General features: G+C 36.4%; 1 protein-coding gene across 3 annotated transcripts; it reads right to left on the bottom strand.

Annotated features, from left to right (window-relative positions):
- Positions 1-2,409: 2,409 nt before the first annotated feature.
- On the bottom strand, positions 2,410-16,833 carry LOC142551102 (calmodulin-binding transcription activator 5-like). 3 transcript variants are annotated; one of them, XM_075660149.1, is made up of 14 exons: positions 16,815-16,833; positions 16,536-16,634; positions 15,488-15,613; positions 15,234-15,349; positions 7,979-8,067; positions 7,775-7,820; positions 7,361-7,493; positions 6,956-7,075; positions 6,797-6,855; positions 5,562-5,981; positions 4,508-5,205; positions 3,554-4,124; positions 3,019-3,327; positions 2,410-2,948 (listed from the first exon to the last, which is right to left on the bottom strand). In XM_075660149.1, exons 2-14 carry the CDS (start codon positions 16,597-16,599, stop codon positions 2,904-2,906), a joined length of 2,796 nt encoding a protein of 931 aa, XP_075516264.1. In that variant the 5' UTR covers positions 16,600-16,634; positions 16,815-16,833; the 3' UTR covers positions 2,410-2,903. The 3 variants fall into 3 exon arrangements, with proteins under 3 accessions (XP_075516264.1, XP_075516265.1, XP_075516266.1); XM_075660150.1 differs by lacking the exon at positions 16,815-16,833 and having other exon boundaries at positions 16,456-16,594; XM_075660151.1 differs by lacking the exons at positions 15,488-15,613; positions 16,536-16,634; positions 16,815-16,833 and adding an exon at positions 14,503-14,626.
- Positions 16,834-22,276: the final 5,443 nt, after the last annotated feature.

Below are 22,276 nucleotides of genomic sequence, written 5' to 3'. Positions count from 1 at the left end.
TTGGTGGTAATTATGAAAGGGTTTCATAGATTACACCATCGATGCAACAACAACATTGTACACATAATACCGATTCTTTGATAGCTCTCGATATACCAATAATTGTCGAATCGGTCGGGATATATGAGATGAAGGACCGTACTGTACGCTAACCATAATTGAATGCTTCTTGCAGGCAACTATCATTTGATACCTAGGGAATCATGTAAGTGAAGCTGCTAGGCGTTTAACATAATTCGTTGGGTACTATCAGACTTGAGTTCTGACGTTCTTATTATCAAGGAGTTGATAAGTAAGAATGGAGCATTTGCGTATGCTTATATAAGGACATGTTTAGTCACGAATCACATTGAGATGTGAACCCACAGCTAGTTGTATCATTGAACCATTGAGGGCCACACAAGTGCTAACTTTCTAGATCATGTTGAGAAGTAAAATAGTTCAATGTGTTGAACGGCTTTTAAAGGAGTTTATAAGCACAAAGAAAAATAGAAGTATGACTTATATAAGGAGAATATAACTTTTAATTTATGGTAGTGTTCCTAAATTAAAAGTTGGCCTAATAAATAATGTATTTGAAAATTGTGATTTTCATAAACATTATTATGGACTAAATTAAATTAATTCAAGTGTTGAATTAATTAAACATTAGTGGGCCTAGTAGAGCCCAAATAATTAAATTAATCCAAGTGTTGAATTAATTAAATCCTATTGGGTCTTGTAAAGCCCGATAAGAAATAATTATTCTAGTGGGCTTGAGTAAAATCAAGTAAGGTTTAATTGGTCTCGAATTTTTTTGAGACATTTAAATTAAAGTCAATGGGCTTTGTAATTGTTACAAGCCCAAATAGAATTGGATGCATGTGAGGTGAAGGGTTGGAAGCTACTTTTTCAATATCCAAGGTATGGCATGCACATGCTTACTTTAACTTTTTACACAACCAAGACAAATCATCCTTCCCTCCTCCAAGACTTGCAAGGGCCGAAATTTTCATTCCTATTCTCCTTCATTTTTGGTTCTTCAATTGTTGCAGATTGCATACTTTTCTCAAAGAAAAATCCTCTAATTTTTCTAGTGCAAAATTAGAGGGGATCTTTCTTGTTGGTGGTTGGCTTAATTTTTGAGCAAGGAGTGGTCATTGGAAACATGTAGATTGTCTAGCCATTGAAAAGCTAAGTTGTTTAACAACTTAGTTGGAGCCATTATCAATCCTTTGTGATTGATAGGTAAAAATTTCCAACACACTATATGTATTACATTTTGTGTTTTATGTTATTTGCTACACATCATAGTGAGGTGCTCGAATTTTTGCTGGTGAAATTTGATTTTTGAAACTTCCATTGCGCATCCGGGCACCTTAACCGATCCCCTTTCACAGGTACCGGTGCATTGACTTCCTCAGCCACCGGTTCGACAATATCTTCATCAGCAGCTTGGTCTTCCCTATGCTGCTGCTAAATTTCTTCAGCAACTGATAACAACAGCTCATCCATATTGGCTAAGGATAGCTCTTCTTCCTTGTATGTGGTCGGTTGAGTTACTGGTTCAAAAACTGGTATAGTAATTAAAGATGTGGAGGAGGAAGGTTGAGCTGATTTATAGACTGATGGAAGAACAGTCTCTGTTGTTTCTTTGAGAAATGGTTCTCGAACTGATTCCACATCAGCTGGTTCAACGGCAAACTCAACAACAGTTGTGATAAACTCCTCAGTTGGACTGCTTGTATCAACTGAAATGTTCAGCTTTTGTCCCAGCTCCCAATTTTTGACCTTGAGTTGGAGGGTGATGAGATCAGAGTCCATTTGCTGAAATACTACCCTGTCGGCATACGCAGTTTGTCCAACTAGATCATAGTTTTCTTCAGTTCAGTCGTTACTTCATTCAGTCAGCTTCTTGATTGTCATTAAATCGAAGAAGTGTGCCACTCTTTCCATAGACTGGGAGACTGAAGTAGCCTTTACAACCTTTATTACTGCAGATTCCAGTGAAATGAAGAGCTTGAGAATTGATTTCTTCTTCAGCTTCTTGGCAAAGGTTACAATTCTAAACTATACGACGCATCTTGACGAATCAATTGGATTTGCTCAATATCGGGCACAATGATATTTTGTTCATGTATTGTCGTGTACAGGATTTAGGGCCATTGACAGAACCGATACATGCCGGTAGTTCTTTAAGTTTCAACGGAGCTTGAGCAGAAACATTAATCGAGATGAGTTTCTGAAAGTAAAGATGTTCATAACAGTTCGGTTCATTGTGAAGTTACAATGGTAGACGTAGATGACTGCAGAGCGGTGACCATTGTCATTTTACGGAGTGAGATGTGTGTCTGATACCATAAATAAAAAATTCACCTTTTATTAATTAGAAAGAGATTATACATACAAGGTTTAACGTTGCAAACAGGCTTACAAATAAGTTAACAAATAACCATCATCTAAAGATATTCAAAGATACAGTCGAGAATACAATCCGATTTTCAAACTATATCCTAACAGCCAACCAACCATAGAAATGAATTAAAGATACACTCAAATATTCAAGATACTATTATGCCTTTTCAACAACATTATGCACCGAGAATCAAAGACCGAACCTCAAATTTGAACACGATATTGCAGCATTTCAGATCCTACATGCAACAATTATGTTCCATCTACTCTTCTGCACACATTAGATTAATGATAAATCTTTACAGACATCTCTCACAAACTACATTAATGTGAAACATGAGGCGGGATGCCAATTGGAGCAAAACCAAAGCTTCAAAACCCGACAGAACTGCCTTAATCTTAAACTCAAAAACACAACATTTATCACGAGTCTTCAATTCTTGACGTCAGCAAAGAAAGGTTCCACTGTCTTTGCTCCGTAAGTAAATGGCAGTGGATAAGTCCTCCTATTATCGCATTTCAGTGTCCGGGTGGAAACGTCCATCATATTCCAGCTGCAACGGGCATTGATTAACTTAATATGACATCATAATTACAGGAAAACAAGAATAAGAGTATCCTCACCGTGGCTTGATTATGCGCTAATTTCATTCTTCTATATTCTTCTTGTGCTCGCCTCGATCTAAACATTGCCTGGACCCTTACAACAGATCTCTCAACTCGTTCCTCGGCTTGTTTCCTGCTGGCTTGGAAGAAGCCTTCCTCCACATCATTTCCTTGATTTGGATCTTCAGGAATTTCATCAGGTTGAACCTGAAGCCCTCGGAACCCTTTTCTCTTTAAACGCCAACGCAGTACTGCTTTTTCAAAGATCCCAACTGACCACACAATCTTACGATACTGCTTCCTGGCTTGGAAAGCTCGGAAAACGGCCTGCAATGGAGAAGGATTACAATCAGAAACATCCAGTAGAACCGTCCTCATATCCTATAGCACAGACAATAATTTACTTCACACGGCAGAAAAAGTTGGCAATTTAAATTCCATCATGGTTGATTCTCATAGGCATCCAGCCCCTAAAATATAAACTATTAAGTCGTATGATTTACGTTCTGCATGAAATTTATGGCACATCAAATCATATGTCAGCTTCACTTACTTGGATTTTGATAGTTTGACGACGTAAGTTGAGGAAATCCTTCCGCATCTTCCAAGTGCGGAACCTATATTGGATTCTCGCAGCAGCTGAAATTTTTTTGCGTGTCTCATAGTTCCGGTAAGCATGCTGGATCCTCATTGCTGCAACTATGTTGCGTGCTTCGATTTCTGGATTTGATGTCTGAACTTCTTTGGTCCGCACTTTGAATGAGTGCTCCCTGAATGCAGCCTGAATGCGTGCTGCTGCATCAGCAGCTGTCCTGTAAGCCGCTAGAGTATCCTTCAAATAAGACTCCTCCTCACTGAAGTTCTCAGAGTTCACTATTTCATTAGTGGTAGTGTTCACTATTTCATTAGTGGTAGTTTGCAGCAACCCACTAACATTTCCGGCCAATGTCATATCTTTAAAATGAGAAACTAAAGCCTTCTCAGCAAGATAAGCAGCCAAACCATCATACCCATTGTTAGAAGCAAGATCAGCAGCAGTGCAGCCTCCGGGGTTTTCTGCAGTCGGATCTGTTACTAAATTTGGCTTTGCACCAGCAGATAAAAGGGTCGCCACCATTTTCTCCCTGAATATAACAAAAGGTAAATGATGCAAACTATGTGCGGTCATTGTTCATTTAGGGACAAATATTAATCAAAGTTTCAAATAATAAGCCCAGAATACTGTTGTCTCCTTTATAACGTTGCAACAAACGCTATGACCCTGGAAACTCAATTTATCATGTTGTCACAGTACAACACATAAAAAAAACTGAAAGACATCATTCATTCTAGATAGAAAACTTGGTGAAATAATTTATGATCCCAGTGGTAAAATGATTTGAGCATATGAAGGGCTTTACTTCTTCACAAACGAAAATAAAAGCTAGGGGAATCATTCAAGATCCCAGTGGTAACTCAACTTGAGTCAACAAGTAATGTTACAGGTCAAGGTATTTCAGGACTTCACCTTCCATAATATGCAGCCCAGTGTAAGGCAGTCCATCCAAATTTGTCTCGATAATCCAATGACAAGCCAGAACATGAAAATGGGTAAATTGCCCACGTATAACCTAAGATGGCACACAAATGAATTACGCCCTGACCTTGTTCATCACGTTCGGAAACTTTGCACCCTGAAACCACTTTTTCTAGCAACCATTCATGCAGTCTATATTGCAAAGTCCATTCAAACAAGCTTTCTTTTGCCTCGTCAAGAGACATCTTATAGTTTTGGATTGCTTTGGTCAAATACATCAAACAGTCAGAGAGTTGTGATGTTTTCTGACTAAAAGCTTTTGCATTCTTTAAGGCATTTGGGAGTAACTTAGAGGAAAAGATTCCCAGGCCCTTGGATGATGAAAACAACAGATGAGAGAGTCTAATTTGAAGCTGAAATCCTTCCCAAGTAGTTTTATTCTCCGAAGGAATTGTCATAATGGGAACTACAGGAGCACGAAATTCAAAGGTCAAAATTTGGCTGACTGGTTTATGGCCATCAAAACTCAGATAGAGATTCACTAGTCCTGGAGTTTGAGGAGAAATTGAACATTGAAATACTCCAGCTTGTACAACTTCAGCAGGGACAATGGAATCTCCACATGCAAGGAATAAATTGGACTCTGTGCTGGGTGAGCACCCTTCATTAAAAACCCCAACAACCAAGATCTGCGTAACAACAACTCAGTGAACTTATATAACAATTGTGAGAGTAATTGCATGCACTAAATTGTTGTTCATTACAAGTGTAAATTTAACTGCTTGCACTTAACCAATGGATGGAAGTATTTGCTATCCAAGCAGAGTTTCATGCAACTTCCAATGTAACCTACAACTATTTAACCCTTGCACATTTTAATTAAACATTCTCCCCTGGTTACTTTTAGTCACACAAATATTGGTCTTTAAATCAGATGGTGATATAAATCTCACTTCAATCTCAAATGCTAACATGTGAAACACGTGAGTATTTACAGTACATAGACAACACCAATATAAAGTAAAATAATTCCAGGGCAGTGAACCTTTGTTTCTTCAGTAGAAAAAGCCCAACCAGGTGAAATATTTGTTATCTTAAATATTTGCCCTAGAGCAGATGACAAACGATCATCCATCCTCGGAGACGTAAACGATTGGTGGCCAGTTGAGATTGAAGATTCCACAGCCTGATTGTTCACTGATTCTGGAGAATCAGCAATGATGTAGCTCATCCACCTTCCTATACTGTCCTGAGCTTGCAGACCATCTTTTGCCACGTTATTTAGAGAATCAATTTCACTTAATGGCCCCAATCCAGTTGAATCCACAACAATCTCACCACCCACCATATTGTAAGATAAATTACCAAAAACATCATAACCAATGGGATAAGTCCCAGCAACTTGTCCAGCAACATTGCTTCCAGAACTTTCTGGGGATACCTTGTTTGTTGTCGGACCATCGTCCTGTACTCAGAAATGCTTATTAAGAATAAATAATATTACATTAAATATTTATCTTACATTTGATAATGAACAAATGGCGTATGAACCATTTAAACTGCCTGGTAGCCATGAATGATGCAAAATGAATTAGGACTATAGGGTGGTTATTTTTTTCCTTTTGTGTCTTAGTTCATGTGGTCTGGGTGCAACAACAGTCCAAGAGGTAAAAAATTAATCACATATGAGTGAACTTCCATAACATAATAAAGCAACAGCAAATCTAAAACAAAAAGTACATTGACCACCTTTTCTACATTATGATCCCTTAAACCGATTCAAACAAATAAAGTGAATTATTACTCTGCTAGCATATAAAGTCCTTAGCAAGCTTTTAAGAGGCCATCTCGACCAAAAGGTCTGACTGTCTGGCTTAAATTATGTTTTAAGCACCAAACAGTGCTTCAATGGCTCATATAAACGTTCTTCCCATCACGAAGAATTGAATGACTGATTATTCTAAAACAAAAAAATCAGGTCACCAATTTGGTCCAACATAATGCCTAGATATGTTGAAAAGTTCTATGCCATTGTGAATCCATGATGCAACCACGTGTCTTTATTTCCAAATGGAATGTAATCAACCATTGAAGCAAACCAAAATTTTATGGAAAATTGTGTTCCAACATCACGTGGTTAAAAATTATAAAACACTAAGCTGAGAGCATTTTTAAAACAAACCTTGTAACTCAAATTTCATCAATAAAAATTCATGATGACAGGCGCAATCAAGATTTTCGTTTATGAAAAACATATGGAACATAATTGTGACTGCTTACACGTATTCTGTAACTGTTAATCTGATTTTGATTAGATTGCTCAAAATCTGAAGTTTTTCCTGCAACCAGTAAATTGCATGCATCAAAAGAGATAATTATCAGTAATTTTTTTAGAAACTCGTGGCACTACTGCAAACAGTCTTCACACTGAGTCTATACCATCATGTTGAGTAATCAGCTTGTGTGAATCATCCAACACCAAAAGTTCATCCCATTCAAGTGTGTTTATCTCATGAAGTCTCTGCTCGTGGTTTTTCACAGTCAAGCTGTCATGTCGCTCTGAAAAATATCACAGAATCCAGCAACAACATAATGTCAAGAATCAAACTTTTGGCTTTAACTCAAGGCCTGAGTCTAGATAAAATGACTTTTGTTGTCTCTTACTTAATAGAGTTTGAAAACTCACTACATGTCAGCTACAAAATGGTAATTATTCTATTTAGTTTTACTAAGTCTATGCCTTTAAGATTTCTTAAAGAATTAACATCCTATTCAAGGTAATCAACAGACTAAATCCCAGTGCAAGGTAAAGCAAATATCTCTGCACAGAAAATTAAATATAACCTAAAAGCGATCTGCTGGTGTCATGATATACACGATGAAGAGCAGAATCAAATTCTTTCAACAAAGGCAAAGAGGCAGGTGGGTCAAAGATAGCTGGACTAGGATTGGAATTGACAGATGTGTCAGGGGAAACCTGCAACAGTGTCATAAGTTAGCCATAATCCAGTTTGCATGAATTTACATGTTACTTCAAACATACAAGATACTTCTAAAGCCACAGTCACAAAAATAACGTCATGTTAAATATACAGGAGTTCGCCATTGACGACCATGATTTTGCCAAGTGTTGCAAAGACGAAGAATAATTAGATCCCAGAAGTGATCACCTTCAACAAAACTCTACTTATGTAATAGCTCTAAAAAAGTCACTCAGTACTTAATAATCAACATATAGTTTATGAATCAGAGACAAACCTCTTGTGTTTCTCGATAATGCACAAGGACAATATGTTCCAGAGATCTACAACAAATAAATTACATAATGAAATCTAAGCCCATAAAAATAAGTGCTTTTCTCAGTTAAAATGTTAACTTATAAAAGCTTCACATGCTATCATGTCCACAAGATATAAAAGATGACGGTTAACTATCTTAGCACAATGTTTAATGTTTTCATACTTGTCCAACAGCCAGTAACATCTGCGAACAAAAGTTGGGCTGTCTTCTCCATGTGCATAGTATACATGAATTCTTTCCTCATTACCAACCTACCAAACACAAAGACCGAAGGTGAAATTAATCCTTACACGTCACTACAGAATCTAATAGATGAAGATGAATTCTCAACGTGAAGAGGAAGTGAACAGAGAAGCTAAGTCTATGTCAATCATCTTTAGACAGAAAAAGTAGATTGAAACAAATATTATGTCACCATAAACAAATGCATCGCTTATGAGATAGGATAATATAAACTAGAAAACCGGAGAAAATCCAACACAGGGAAATGTTTAGCTCTTTCATACAATATTTCTCCAGTCTCCATAAACAAATAATAACAATGTGATGTCCTAATATATCCCAAATTAAGTACTCGAATTGCCAATCCTCTCCATTGGTCAAATGAGAATTGGACTGCTTTCCCTCCAACCCCACCTAAAACACCAAGTGACAATTCAAATAAAAAGAATCGTGATGACATATGGAACATTCATGGTAATAATAACTTTGAAAATTCAGTACAGAAGCCAATCTTAATTTGTCTTGGCTTAATTAATAAAAACAAGTCTTTTCTTGCTAATTCAAGGATGTGTCACCAAGTGTTCATTCAATTGTATTGCATAACATAGCAAACGAAGGAACACATATAGGTTTTGGAAGTGCAGAATATTATTCAGCAAAAGTAGGTAAATAGGTATGATACAAGATACCAATTTATAAAGATCTATCTACCTATTTTACTCCAACTAGGAATCCTCACTCTAGAAGATTAAATAGACTTTTAAGATACAAATAATAGTCTATCCTAATAACTAATAATTTGGATAAGATCTATGGTTCCACATTCAACACTCCCCCTCAAGCCAGGTTATAGATGTTGATAATGCCAAGATGCGAGCTCAAGTCTTCAAATGAGTTCAATGAAGAGCTTTTGTTAGGACGTATGCTGTTTACAAGTGAGTGGGGATATAACAGAGATCAATGACTTTAGATGCTTGATTATCACACATTACTCGCAAAGGTTGTTCAACTTCAAACTTCCAAGTCATTGAATGGTCTCTTCAGCCACATCCCTCCACATATACCTTGAGCTAAGCTATGTTGCATGGATACGGGTACGGGTATTGTATCGAAACGATACGGATACGGCGACAAGTCAAAATTTGAAAATATAAGACACGATAAGGTTAGGATACGACAATCATTAAATATATATTTATAAAAATTTAGTATTGAAAAGTAAAATTATAGAGATAGATGTAATATTTCATCAATCATAATATCTTAAGTACAAAATATAAAACGTAAAATCCATCTTAAGCAAGTAAAAAAAAATCACACATCCATATCAGTCTCATCACAAACACTACCTTAATCAGTAAATAAGACCGACTCCAATTCAGGTTCATCAAGAGACGAAATGGCAATTTCAAGGCTAGCAACACCCTCCATGTCCATGGAATCAAATGCATCCGCTCCAATATTCCACATCTTACTTTCTCCTTCACTATAATGTGGACTCCTCCAAGATAAAAGATGAAGATTTTAGTGAACATACACCAAATCTTCCGCTCTTTATGGTGTTATTTTGTTTCTCTTCAATGAGTGTATGAAATTGTAGGTGCTCCAATTTCTCTCACAACAAGAAGAAGAAGAAGGCTGCCCAAGTAGCTTTAAAGCTAAACTTTGAAGAGTTGGTGTGGAAGCACCATGTATAACCCACAACTTAGTTGGAGATATCAAACCTCGATCACGCATTGCATCATTATCAGAAAAATCATCGATGGCTGCTGAAAAAAAGGCAAACTCCTCATTGACACTTCTTCATTATGATGAACAAGAATAATATCTTTCAAAGCACTTTTTATTTTCCCTTGAAACTTCGATGTCCCTATGAGGAGGAAGACGATTGGGAGATTCTTGGAGCCACTCATTGCTATAATATCTAAATAAAAAGATTGATAATTAAATATGAACTGATATGTATAATTTGCTAAAACTTAGTTAAAAATTTTTTAGAGTTTTACCTCGGATTCAAAGAATGCGCCAAACAATGTAGAAGTGTATTGCTTTTATTACATCATTACACCAGAATATCATGAACAATCTCATAAAACTTTGAATCTCCACTGTGAGGCCTTTTCGAGGTAGCAACCCTAATCTTCTCTATCATTTCATCCCACCACTCATATACTAAATGAAGACAAGGTTGATCAGTGTCAACTTTCCTTGGCATCTCATAAATTGGACTTGTAAAATAAATTATATAATCAATGTTTTCCTAGAATTGATAATCTAATATCTTGTACTTCACTACTCTAGCCTCCAGTTCATCATCCTCCTTGTATAGATCTCATCTTTCACAAATCATCATGTTTTCAAAACATTTCTTGATTTGCCTGAACCTTTTAAGCATAACGATCGTGGAAGCAAATCGAGTCTTTGCAAGTGAGACATCTTCAAGTTCGAGTTATTGTTGAACATCAATAATTGTTATTCATTATTAAACTCTTGATCATCGAAGCATCATCTGATATTTATGCTATCCACTTAAACTCTTCAAAGGCTTATTTGTTTTGTACGAAGTCAATCGGTGCACAAATATTCTTCAAAGCAAGATTCAAAGTGCGAACAACAAAAAGTGTCCAAAATATGTGTGGGTATTTTGCCTCAACAAGTAACCCAGCGGCTTTGCATACGGGAGCATTATCCATGACCACTTGGACAACATTCTGATGTCCCACTTCATTTATGGCAACATTGAGCGACTTAGAGATGACACCTTTATCCTTGTACTCATCTTCACAATTTAATGACTTTAGAAACATAGGACCACTTTCACACACGGCCACAATATTAATAAGCGGTCTTCTTTGTACATATGACCACCCATCACTACAAATACTAACACCCTTATGTTTCCAAGCAGCTTTTGTTGGCTCCAACAACTTTTCAATATGAGCCTTATCTCTTTGACGAAGTGTAGTTCAGTTCTCAATAAATTGTATCCGGGTGGAAAATAACCTGGAATCGTTCGTTGAGTAGCCATACTGCAAGCACGAATATAATGAGGATTTCTAGCGATATTGAAAGATAATCTCCTGTGTAAAATAACTTCGCAATTTCAGAGTGGAGCTCATCTCTCGCATTCAAGTTAAAAGCTTTTTCAAGAGGACCAAGTATTAATTTCCTCTTTTTTGTTGGATCGTCACTTTGCAAAGAGAAACGGACCACTGCATGAGGATTGTGAAGCCATGTTTGATGATGAAAGCAATTGAACTTCTTTCGGTTTAGCACTTTTCCTCAATTCTGCGCCATCCACAAGTTGTTGCACATGCTTTATGTGATCTATTGAACCAGCCACACAACCAGCAATTCCAAATCCTTTGAGTTTTAATAGGTGTGCTTTCACCCTCGTGTACGATCCCCTGCACACTTTGGTACATATGTTACACGACCAAGTAACATTTCCTCCTCTAGTAGCTCCCTTTTCGATCTTGGTTGAAAATTTCCACAAAGGAGAATAATCATCCACATCCTCTTGTACACTCTCCTTTTGAAAAATTTCAATTGCAAGCTAGGGATGTTTGAAGTTACGACAAGCAAGAAACAGAAAGTCGTAGCATTTCATTTTTTAATTATATGTCTAAAAGGTTCTGTCATCAGTGTCATCCAGACAACATTCAGTATATATAATTGAAATTGGTGGAACATTTGAACCTATGTTGCATGGGCACGGGTACGGGTATCGTATCGAATACGATACGGATACAGATACGGTGATACAAAAATTTTGAAAATATAAGACACGATACGGCTAAGATACGATAATTATTAAAATATATATAAATATTATTTATATACATATATACATAAAGTTAGTATTAAAAACTGTAGAGATATACATATTTATATAAATATATTGTAGAAATATATACAATGTACAACTTTAGGGCAGTGTCCGACTGGTACAATGTACAACTTTAGGGCAGTGTCCGACTGGTCAAAAATGCAAAAAGTCAACAACACCGATTTTGCCATATCCGACACACGTATCCGTGTTCGATACTTCAAAAAAAAATTTAGGAATGTCTGTGCTACATAGACTTGAACTATAATACAAAATCTCAATTGTAACCGTAAAGGAATTGTAGCGGCTTACAATTTTACTTCTGAGAACCCTTATATAAGCGGCGGCGGCAGAAAGGGTGGGGAGACGCAAAGTGTGTGAAGAGCCAATGAGAATTGAGACTTGAGAGCCGATCTCTATGTTGAGCAAAATGAAGATGATTAGAATTTATCTAGGGATTTATAAGCCCAAAGCCAAAGCCCAGTTCTTTTTAAATTATTTTCCAATTAGTTCTCAGAAATTTCAACTTTTTTCATTTTAACCCCTAAAACTTTTAAATATTTGCAATTTTGCCCAAAACGTATCCGAAAAACGTATACAAGCTGTATCCATAGCGTGTCCTTGCCGTGTCCAAAACGTATCCGACTGGTCAACCCTAAAAAAGTCAACAAATTGATTTTGCCGTATCTGACACGCGTATCTGAGTGTCGTATCCGTACACGTGTCGTATCAATTTCTGATACTTCAAAAAAAAATTCAATGTGTTTGTGCTACATATGAGCTAAGTCTCGATACTTTGCCTTTGCTCTATCCTTCGTAACAACAAACCGCTTCTTACTTTTCCATGTTACCAATTCCCCCATAGGTATGTGCAGTGGCCCGATGAGAAAGGCTCCTCACTGTCGCAGGATGAGGTCTTTGAGCTAGATGGCTCAAAATCTGAATCTGCCCACTTGCTTATTCTATCCTCACCAACAAGCACTTTCTGGTCCTTCTTCTTCTTGAATGACCTCTTATCATCCCTTGTTTTCTTCCCCGCATTCCAAGTTTTTTAAGAGATCTATCACATACTTCTTTGAGAAATTGGGATCCCAAGGGATTCCAATAAAATATTTGAGGTCCCCAAGGTCCTTCATTTCAAATTCCTTCGAGAGTAAGGCCTTCATGTGTGCCACCTCCTCACAATAATTCCTTGTAAGGACGATATCATCAACATAGACTATGAGGGCTGCGATTTTTCCTTTGTCGGAGTGTTTGGTAAAAAGGGTATGGTCAGATTGGCCCTTAATGTACTCTCTCACTTTTAGAACATTCAAGAAACAATGAAATCATGCCTGAGGTGATTGCTTCAAGTCCTACAAGGATTTCTTCAGTTAACACACTTTATTAGTTGTAGATTCTGTTACAAATCCAGGTGGAATATCCATATAGATTTCCTCTTCTAGATCACCGAGGAAGGGCAATCTTCACTTAAAGCTGGTACAAGGGTTAGTCCAAATTCGCAGCCAGTGATAAGAGAACTCAGACAACATTGAGTCTGACCACTGGAGCAAAGGTTTCTTGGTAATCAATGCCACATGATTGCGTTTATCTTTTGGCCACCGGTCGTGCTTCGTATCTTTCTACACTACCATCAGCTTTGTGCTTCACTGAGAAGATCTATTTACATCCAACTGTTTGTTTCCCATTAGGGAGATCAATGATAATCCAACTATTGTTCTTCTCGAGAGCCTGTATTTCTTCGAAAGCAGCTGCCTTCCATTGAGGATCTCGGAGAGCAATATCTACGGTTAATGGAACCTGGACCTGGTCTAATCTGGATATAAAAGCTCGATATGACAAGTGATCAAGAGAAACAAAATCACATATAGGATGTTGTGTACATGAATGAACACCTCTCCTTGATGCAATAGGTCTTGCATCAGTAACATCATATTCAATTATAGGAACTCATCATTAAGCTCAACAGTACTTTGTGTATTTTCAGTTTCAGTTGGCTGCTCTGAGGACAGTCAGGGCTGTGCTGAATCCGTACATGGTGCTGTTGGATTTCTGCATGTGGTGGTTTCCTACGAGAATAAACCAGTAATGGTTTATGAGGCTCCAATTGTGATTGGGGTTATCTACGGGCTCTAATTGTGGAAAGGCAGGTGTGTCAGGTTCCCAATTGTGAGATTCACTCAATGTTGTCTCCATCTAAATCGAAGATTTGGGATAAAAAGGCCCACGCTCAAAAAACGTGACATCCACGGAATTGTAGAATTTCTTGGATAGGCATGTAACAGTTGTACCCCTTTTGATTACAAGAAAAAGACACTCGATTGCTCGAGGGTCAAGTTTCCCCAATCAGGGATATGCACAAAAACCGAGCATCCAAAAACTCGGAGAGGGATGCTCTAAATTAGGTGTGGGGTAGGAAAGAGGCCATAAGAGTTTGGATGGGAGTTTTCTATTGGAGGGCACAAGATGGCATTCCGTTGATTAGATATGTGGCAGTGAGGACATCACCACAAAAATGCTTGGAAACATTGTGGGTAAAGAGTAAGGATTTGCTACATCAAGTACGTGTCAATTCTTATGCTCAAAGACTCCATTCTGTTGGGGGTATCGACACAGGAGAACACAAACATTTTACCGATTTCCAATAATGGAATTCCACAACTGAGATGATCATGGAGTTTGCTTCGTTTACGTTTCAAAATTCGGGTCTCCTTCTTTGGCCCCATCGCAAAAGATGGTTTAGTTTTCCTTTCCCTTACCTGTACATTGAAAGAATTGTGACCATTTTAGGTAGTTCTTCTCAATTCAACTTGTATACTGCCTGCATATTCTAAAGATCTTCATATGTTTGTTGCATGATGGTCTCATCAGAATGTCCAGTGGTTTTGAAGATTCCAACATATTGATTTGGGTACGAGTAAAAATCAGAAGATGAAAGAGAAATGGAGGAAGGTGAGGATTTTCAGCAATAAAGACTCAGAGATAACATGGGTATAAAAGCCCATAAGAAAAGAAGATATTCACCCCAGTTTTAGTCCTCGGACTTTTGTGCCATGATAACTTGAGAAGGAAAAACTAGTTATTTTATTAATGAGGCCAGCACAACCCTTTATATGATATACTAATTTACAGCCATAATTACATGAAAGAACAAGAAATAAAATCTCTACCAAAAATGAGAAAATAATTACATTATAATCCTAGGAAATCTGTAATATACATTCCTAACATAGAATACTCTGTTCCGAAAAAACATTTTCGGGTCTTACAACAAAGACATTAACCAACATTACACTCAAACTAGACTTGTTTATTATTGATCGTTTCATGCAATACAGAATCTCTTGAGGAAAAATAACACCTTACTTTTAAGTGCTCATGGGCTTCTTTAACAGTTTTTCCATCCTTTTTCTTCTTCCAATTATAGCCATCTTTCCGAAAATTCCGGAACATCTTACGATCAAATAACACAATGGTGCCACCTAGTGCGCCATAACATAATAAATATTAGCTAGACTCATGACATAGTGCATACGAAGGACCAAAACTTTAAGACTTTTTATATTCATTACAGATCAACTACCACATTAAATTATTACAAAAACATTAAAATATATTACTTTTTGGCAGATTCACAGGTTTGACATTCACAGTGAAATATTTGTTGTTGCAAAGTATGGCGTGAATCTCATTCGGCCTGAGCCATCTTGCCTTCGCCTCCGCCATCATAGTGCCTACATCCAAATCTATCCATGCGACAAAGTCCAAAAGTTACACATGACAAAGTATGTAAATGAAGAAAAACATGAAACACTCTCTGCTAACAGTTGTGCTTACTACAAAAACCACAATGATAAGACAGACACAAGTGAACAACAAAATGGATCAATTTATTGGAACATATCCCCCAAAAAATTGACAGTCAATAATTTATCCCAAGTTTGGACTTAAAACCATAGCACTAATACGTACTATCTGTTACTATATCATTAAAAATGTGGCTATTATAGTAACTATTTTTTGTAGATTGGTATGCAAAAACAACCCTTATTTTTTTAAGTAATTTACAATTTTTATTTCATATCTCTTACTATAACTCTTAGCATATTATAAAGAATGTGGCTATTATAGTAACTACTTTCGGTAGGTTGGTATGTCCACTTACTTTTTACAAAAACAACCTTTATTTTTAAATAATTTATAATTTATTTCATATATATCTTAATCCACATAAAACTTAAAAGATTGAGAAAACCGTCAACCAGTCAGGCAAAATATTTTTTTACTAATTTATTTATTAGTTTTTAAGACGCTCATCCAGCGTGCCAACACTGCTAGTTTTGAATAATCTAATAAGTACTTGCACCACCCACCCCAAAAAAAATCCAATAGCAGAGGAAAACAAAAACAAAATAGATTGTCAAACACAGAATGAACAAAAAGCACACCCATCACCGCTTAAAAGGTTACATCACACTTCATCCTTCCCCACGAATCAAGAAAAATAAAGCATAAAAGGACCAAAATCCTAGCTTTGTCAGCATGATTTACAAAACCCTAAAAACCCAGAAGTCAACTGTTGACCAACCTGACGAAATCGGCCCAAAGGCAAGCAATACTCACGAATCGAATCATACACACTGAAGTACCAACATATATGTGTTGTACCTTCTTTGGTGCGAAACCCATGAATTTCAGACCCAACTAGCGGAATCCGTACACTACTCTCCATGGGCAACACTGCAAACACCGATGACAGAGAAAATACTGCAATTACATGGCAAAAACAATTAAATTACGAGCTGATAATTCATACAGCGCAAATAAAAAATAAAAACCAGATCAGTTAATATTTTTGCAATTGAATAAATTCAAAAGATTCTGCACATAATTGCAGAGAATTGTACACATGGAAGCTAAAAAAAAGAAACAGAAACAGAAACTTGCCTTTGAGTTGTACGAGCCAATGACAACTATGTTTCTCGGCAGAAAAATACAAATGAAACGGAAGATGGATTTAGAAGCCAGGATGTACCTTTGTTTTCTCTCAATTATATTTAACCAAAACTCGCATTATAATATTTTGATATTCTATCAATAAAAAAAATTTATTCTTTATTATAAATATAGATTAAGACAAGGAGGAATTTGAAATCACTCTCATTTTCCGAACTCAACTTTCTCCTTACTTCCTACCTCTCTAAATTTTTGTTTAACTCCCAGTTTTTCCAAAATTTTAAAAATCATCCTTAATTCTTATAATTTCGATACGTCGAATTGTTATACATATCGAGTCTATTCTTGAAGTCATATAGCTCCAAGACATACAGCTACGCAAGGTTTTCAGCCAATATATCATTCTCAAATAATCGATTTTTATTTTTTTTTATAAAAGGCCCATCATGCTTCCGTATAATAAATTGAACAGTTTACCTCTTTGATCAATGTGTCGTCGGGTTATATCCACTGAGTTTTACAGACTGCTCCTCACAGCCTAACCACGCAGTCGCAACAGATGGTTTACCATGTGGATTGGTCCCCGGTCATGCTTTACGACTTTCCAATCCTGATCTAAACTCGGTCATGCTTTACCGGGGTGGAGAGGTCATCGGCCACGTTCACCGACTTCCAAATCCGTTCATATTTGGTCACAAGACATTTAGCATACCTCAAAAATATAAAAATATTTTCTTTGCACGTTGTAAATACTTAAAAAGCATCGAGGGCTTCGTTGTAACGCTCTGGACATGCTGCCCTAACAAAAGCAGCAAAGATTCAGGAGATCCCAACGAAGTCTGCAACTAAAACTTGAGAAAACATGAAGAACATGCACAAATTTTCACAGCTTGAGCGGATTTACGATAAAAATCATATATCTCTAATATTTTATCAAAAAATTACGAATTTACTGTCAAATCGAAGATAACACGCAGAACTACAAATCATATGTTGAAAACATTTCCAGAAAAGCAACCTATAAGTCGCAGAATTCAAAATAAAGGGTGACGGATTTGGTGACACAGAAATTTTAACAGCTTGAGTAGTCCCACTAAAATGATCATAACTCACTTGTTTCTTATCCAAAATTATGAATTTACTGTCAAATCGAAGGTATCAAAAAATTCTACGTTTTATATGTTGAAAGTTTTTCCATAAAATCGACCGAATATTCACAGTATTCAAAAAGACAGCAGACTCGGTTTTTGAGATCCAAAATTTTGATCTAAAATCGTTTCAAACATTTTTGCTCATACTTTTGCATAACCTACACATGTTTTTCATACAATATACATCAAAATACTTACTATGACAAGATCGATGCAAAAATAAAAGAATATACATGCATTTGTGTCTAAACGCTCGAAGATAACGAATGCCGACACGGTGGATCATGGGGGATGGCCGGGAGACGATTGCTTCACGTTTTCTTGCCCGAATAGGATCGTGAATCTTCAGAAATTTGGAATTGAAAAGGTAGCTGCTGAAAGAACTTAGAGCCCTAGCCTTTTCCAAGAGAAATGAAATAGAATGCAATGAAATGTGTGTGTGTGTGTATGTGTGTGTGAGAGTAACATGTATGTGTGTGTGTGTGTTAGTGGGTTAGTGGGGAGGGCATTAAAGGGTTTAATTAGGATATTAAAATACTAATAATCAATTAGTATACTAAATAAAATACTAATTCTCCACTAAAATAATAGGATCCCTAAATTTGAATTAAAATACACATGTATTAAATCTTAGAAGTTTAAAATCTTAAAATCACTTAATAGAGTAAATTAGGATTTTAAAATGCTAAAAAAATTTAATAAATCATTTTAAAATGTCACTTTCTTGACTTGAAATAAAATACCACATTTTAAAATCGCCTAAATCGTCGTCGATTTTCTTTCCTTGATCCCGCATCGAATATTCGTCTGAAACATGAAACTCGAGAAAACATTTTGACGGTGCATCAAATAAACATGTAATAATTTAAAATAATGCCAATGATAAATCATGCATCGTTAAAAAAATTATTTTAAAATTAAATAGATAATTTAACAATTTAATAAAATAAAAAAGAAATTTAATAACTTGCATGCATGTGATTTACGTGGACCTTCAAATTTTCGAGACGTTACAGAACTTCTCTAGCACAGGACACTGGAGCTTTTACCTTCCTAAGATTCAAACCTAAGACCTCCTGACATATAGGTCATGGCAAACCCAACTGGTACCAACACTTTAAGAATCTAGGTACCTAAGCCTGGAGGTCCTGGGTTAAGTACCTAGATTCTTAAAGTGTTGGTACCAGTTGGGCTATGGTGGGATATTCTATGAGTGACGGTGCATGGACATAGACCGAGGCCCATGCTGGACCATCCTAACGACCCATGACCAGTAGTGGTGCATGGGTATGGGTCGAGGCCTATATTGGTTCAGCCTAATGGCCCATGATCGTTACGGTAACCTCCTGTAGAGGATGAGAAGCTTGTTTAAGTAGCTGAATTAAAAAACACACATAAACTTTGAAAGAAAATATTACAATATTTGAAAGAAAATGAAGAGGTTGAATGATGTCTTTATCTTACTTCTGCCTGATTATTTATAGAAGTCCCTGGCGGATTTGTATTTCGGACTTCAAACTTTTGCTATAATATGATGCCTTCCAGCTATGGTTGGCCCTATCTGGTTGAGTGGTTGAATGGTCCCTCCACTCATTTTGTCTTCTTTCTATTATTAATCTAGAAACAGCGCGTTCTTCTGACTTTATCTCCTAGCATAACCAGTAGATATGTGCCTATATTATATCAGCTGAGATCTCGTTCCTTTCTTCTTTTAACAGTTTGTAGAGATCTTTAGTATTCATCAACTACTTTCTTATTCTCTTGATGCGTCTTTTAAAAACCTTTAAATATGTATAATACATTTTTTCTTCAGGTTTCGACATTGTTCTTGTGTATTTTTACTGGTTCCCATTTACTCTATTTATAGTTGTAATTGGGTCCAATTTGTATTGTTCATTTAGTGGGTGAGTCACATGCCCACTATCTTTTGTCGGGGAATCTTTTGCTTTTGTTATCCCCAAGGAAAAGTGATTAGGTTCACATGTCCACTTATTTTTGTTGAGGAATCTTAAAATTTTGATTTTCCCGAGAAAAACGTGGTTGTGGTCCTTCACCACTTGGTCATGTCTTAGCAAGATGCTTCCTGTCTGATCGAGGTCTGAAGCCCTTGCTGAATTCTGGCTCTTTTTGATTCGGGCACTCTGGGCAGATCTGTTCTGACCATCTTCCCACATGAGCAATATTGCAAAATTTCCGACGAGTTTCTTTACTCCTTGGCAGCTTACTATTCACAGAAGTTTTCTTTTCTTTTCGAATAGATGTTTTACAAAACTTGTGGTTTTCCGTCTCATAGTATTTAATAGGAATGATCCGTTTACCAAATTATGATAAAATTTAAACGGAAACTTGACTTTGTCATCTCAGTAAGACAGACCCATAGACCCCATGCTCTTCTGGTGAAAATGTCAACTTCAGTTACTGAAGCAACAAGGGGTGTTTCTTCAGACCCTTGATAAATTTCTGAACATTTGTATCTGGCCTCCTTAGCTTGATAAAATGGAAGGCTTCATGAGAGCCTTTTCCTGCTGGTTCTGGTGCTGTACTGAAAAAGTATAGCTCCAGAATATCTCATCTGTACAAATAATCGTTATTTGCCCAAGATTCATGAACAGCTTCCTGGATCCAGTTTGGTAGACCTGAAATTTCTGGGAAGCTTGGTGATGTTGTATAAACTGAAGCAAGAGCCCCGTATTCATATTAAGCTTTGAACTCTTTTGGATATGAATTTGGTTTCATCCATACCCTAGGATATTTTGCTACAACATCAACCCTGATAGTAGCTAGGTTAATGCCTACTCTTGTTTTCAATTTCTCCCAATTTTGTTGTAATGGAGAAATTATAACTTCATTAGTACTAACCTTAGATTTACCTTTGTCAGTATTCGATCTAAGATTGATATTTCCCTTCTCCAATCCCTGAGGTGAAGGGTTGACTTGAGGACTCGAAATAAGGATCTGGAGTCTCCATTTTTTTTTCCAGCCGACTCATCTAGAGATGATCCCGACTTAACATTTGTGCTATGGGTATTTGAATCATCTGCTCCAGGTATAGAGTCATGTACTCGAAAACTCTCCATTTTGAAAACCAATTGCTTCTCAATGTCCTTGAAGGATAGGCCTATAGACCATAACTGAGTATAAGCATGTAAACATCCTGTGATTCGATCAGAGACAATTCTCTTATCGGCTTGTTGTAGTCTTCATGCAAATTCTATGTTTAAGACCAGCTTGTTAAACTCGTTTTGAAGTATTTCGAGGTGTTCCCTCAAATTCCTCTACATCTTGATGATGACATCAATATCACCGCTGTCCATCTCTTGTTAAAAAATCTGCAAGAATATTTTCATGAGATTTTATTATCACAATATCAAAAATATAATTCTGACATAGTGCTTGCCATCTTAATAATCTGGCATTCTCAGGTTTAAACTCAATTCTATTCTTTAAGAAACTTTTACATGTGTTATCAACTTTTAAAGTGAATTTCTTTGCGAGTAAGAATAATGGCCATTTTTCAAAAGTCTTTTTTACTGCATAGAATTCATTTTCAGTTGATATGTCATCTTATGGCTTCTGCATTTGAGAATAGTCCACTGCAATATCTGCATGGCTGTTATCCATCTGGAGTGAGCTTTGTTAAGACTGCCGCCCACCAATGATCACTGACATCCGTATATAATACCAGATCATCTTCATCTTGAGGAATAGCCATTTTTGAAAGATTTTTACAAATCTCCTTTAGTTGACTAAGTCCATGTGTGTGTTTTTTTGTCCATATAAATTTCGCATCTTTTTTCAGTAATGGATTGAACATTTTCTTGTGTTTTGCTAGGTTTTTGATAAACATCCCAGCAAAATTAACAACTCCTAGAAAACTTTGAAGTTGTTTATTTTCTTTTAGTTCATTTGGAAAAATTTGCACCTTTTCTACTATATGATCCTGCAAAATTATTTCAGACTCATCGATTTCTATTCCTAGAAATTTGATTTTTCTTGTAGCAATGACTGCTTTATTTTCTGATAGAACCAGCCCTTCTTTTTTACAAACATCAGAGAAAATCTCTAAATGCTTAATATGTTCTTCTATATTTTTAGATGTGATTAACACATCATTAATATAAACAAACATAAATTTAAAATAATCTTTAAATAGATTATCTATTTTCCTTTGAAATATCTGAGGTGAATTAGCTAATCTCATTGGTAATACTTCCAAGATATAGTGTTCTTGTGGAGTGGAGAAAGCTGTGAACTTCTTGCTTTCTTCATGCATTCGAATCTGATAAAAACCAGACATACAAT

The sequence above is a fragment of the Primulina tabacum genome, chromosome 7 (assembly GCF_025594145.1).
Source record: "Primulina tabacum isolate GXHZ01 chromosome 7, ASM2559414v2, whole genome shotgun sequence".
NCBI lineage: Eukaryota > Viridiplantae > Streptophyta > Magnoliopsida > Lamiales > Gesneriaceae > Primulina > Primulina tabacum.
The sequence above is the reverse complement of the archived record's forward strand: the minus strand, read 5'-3'. Positions and strand labels throughout refer to the sequence as shown.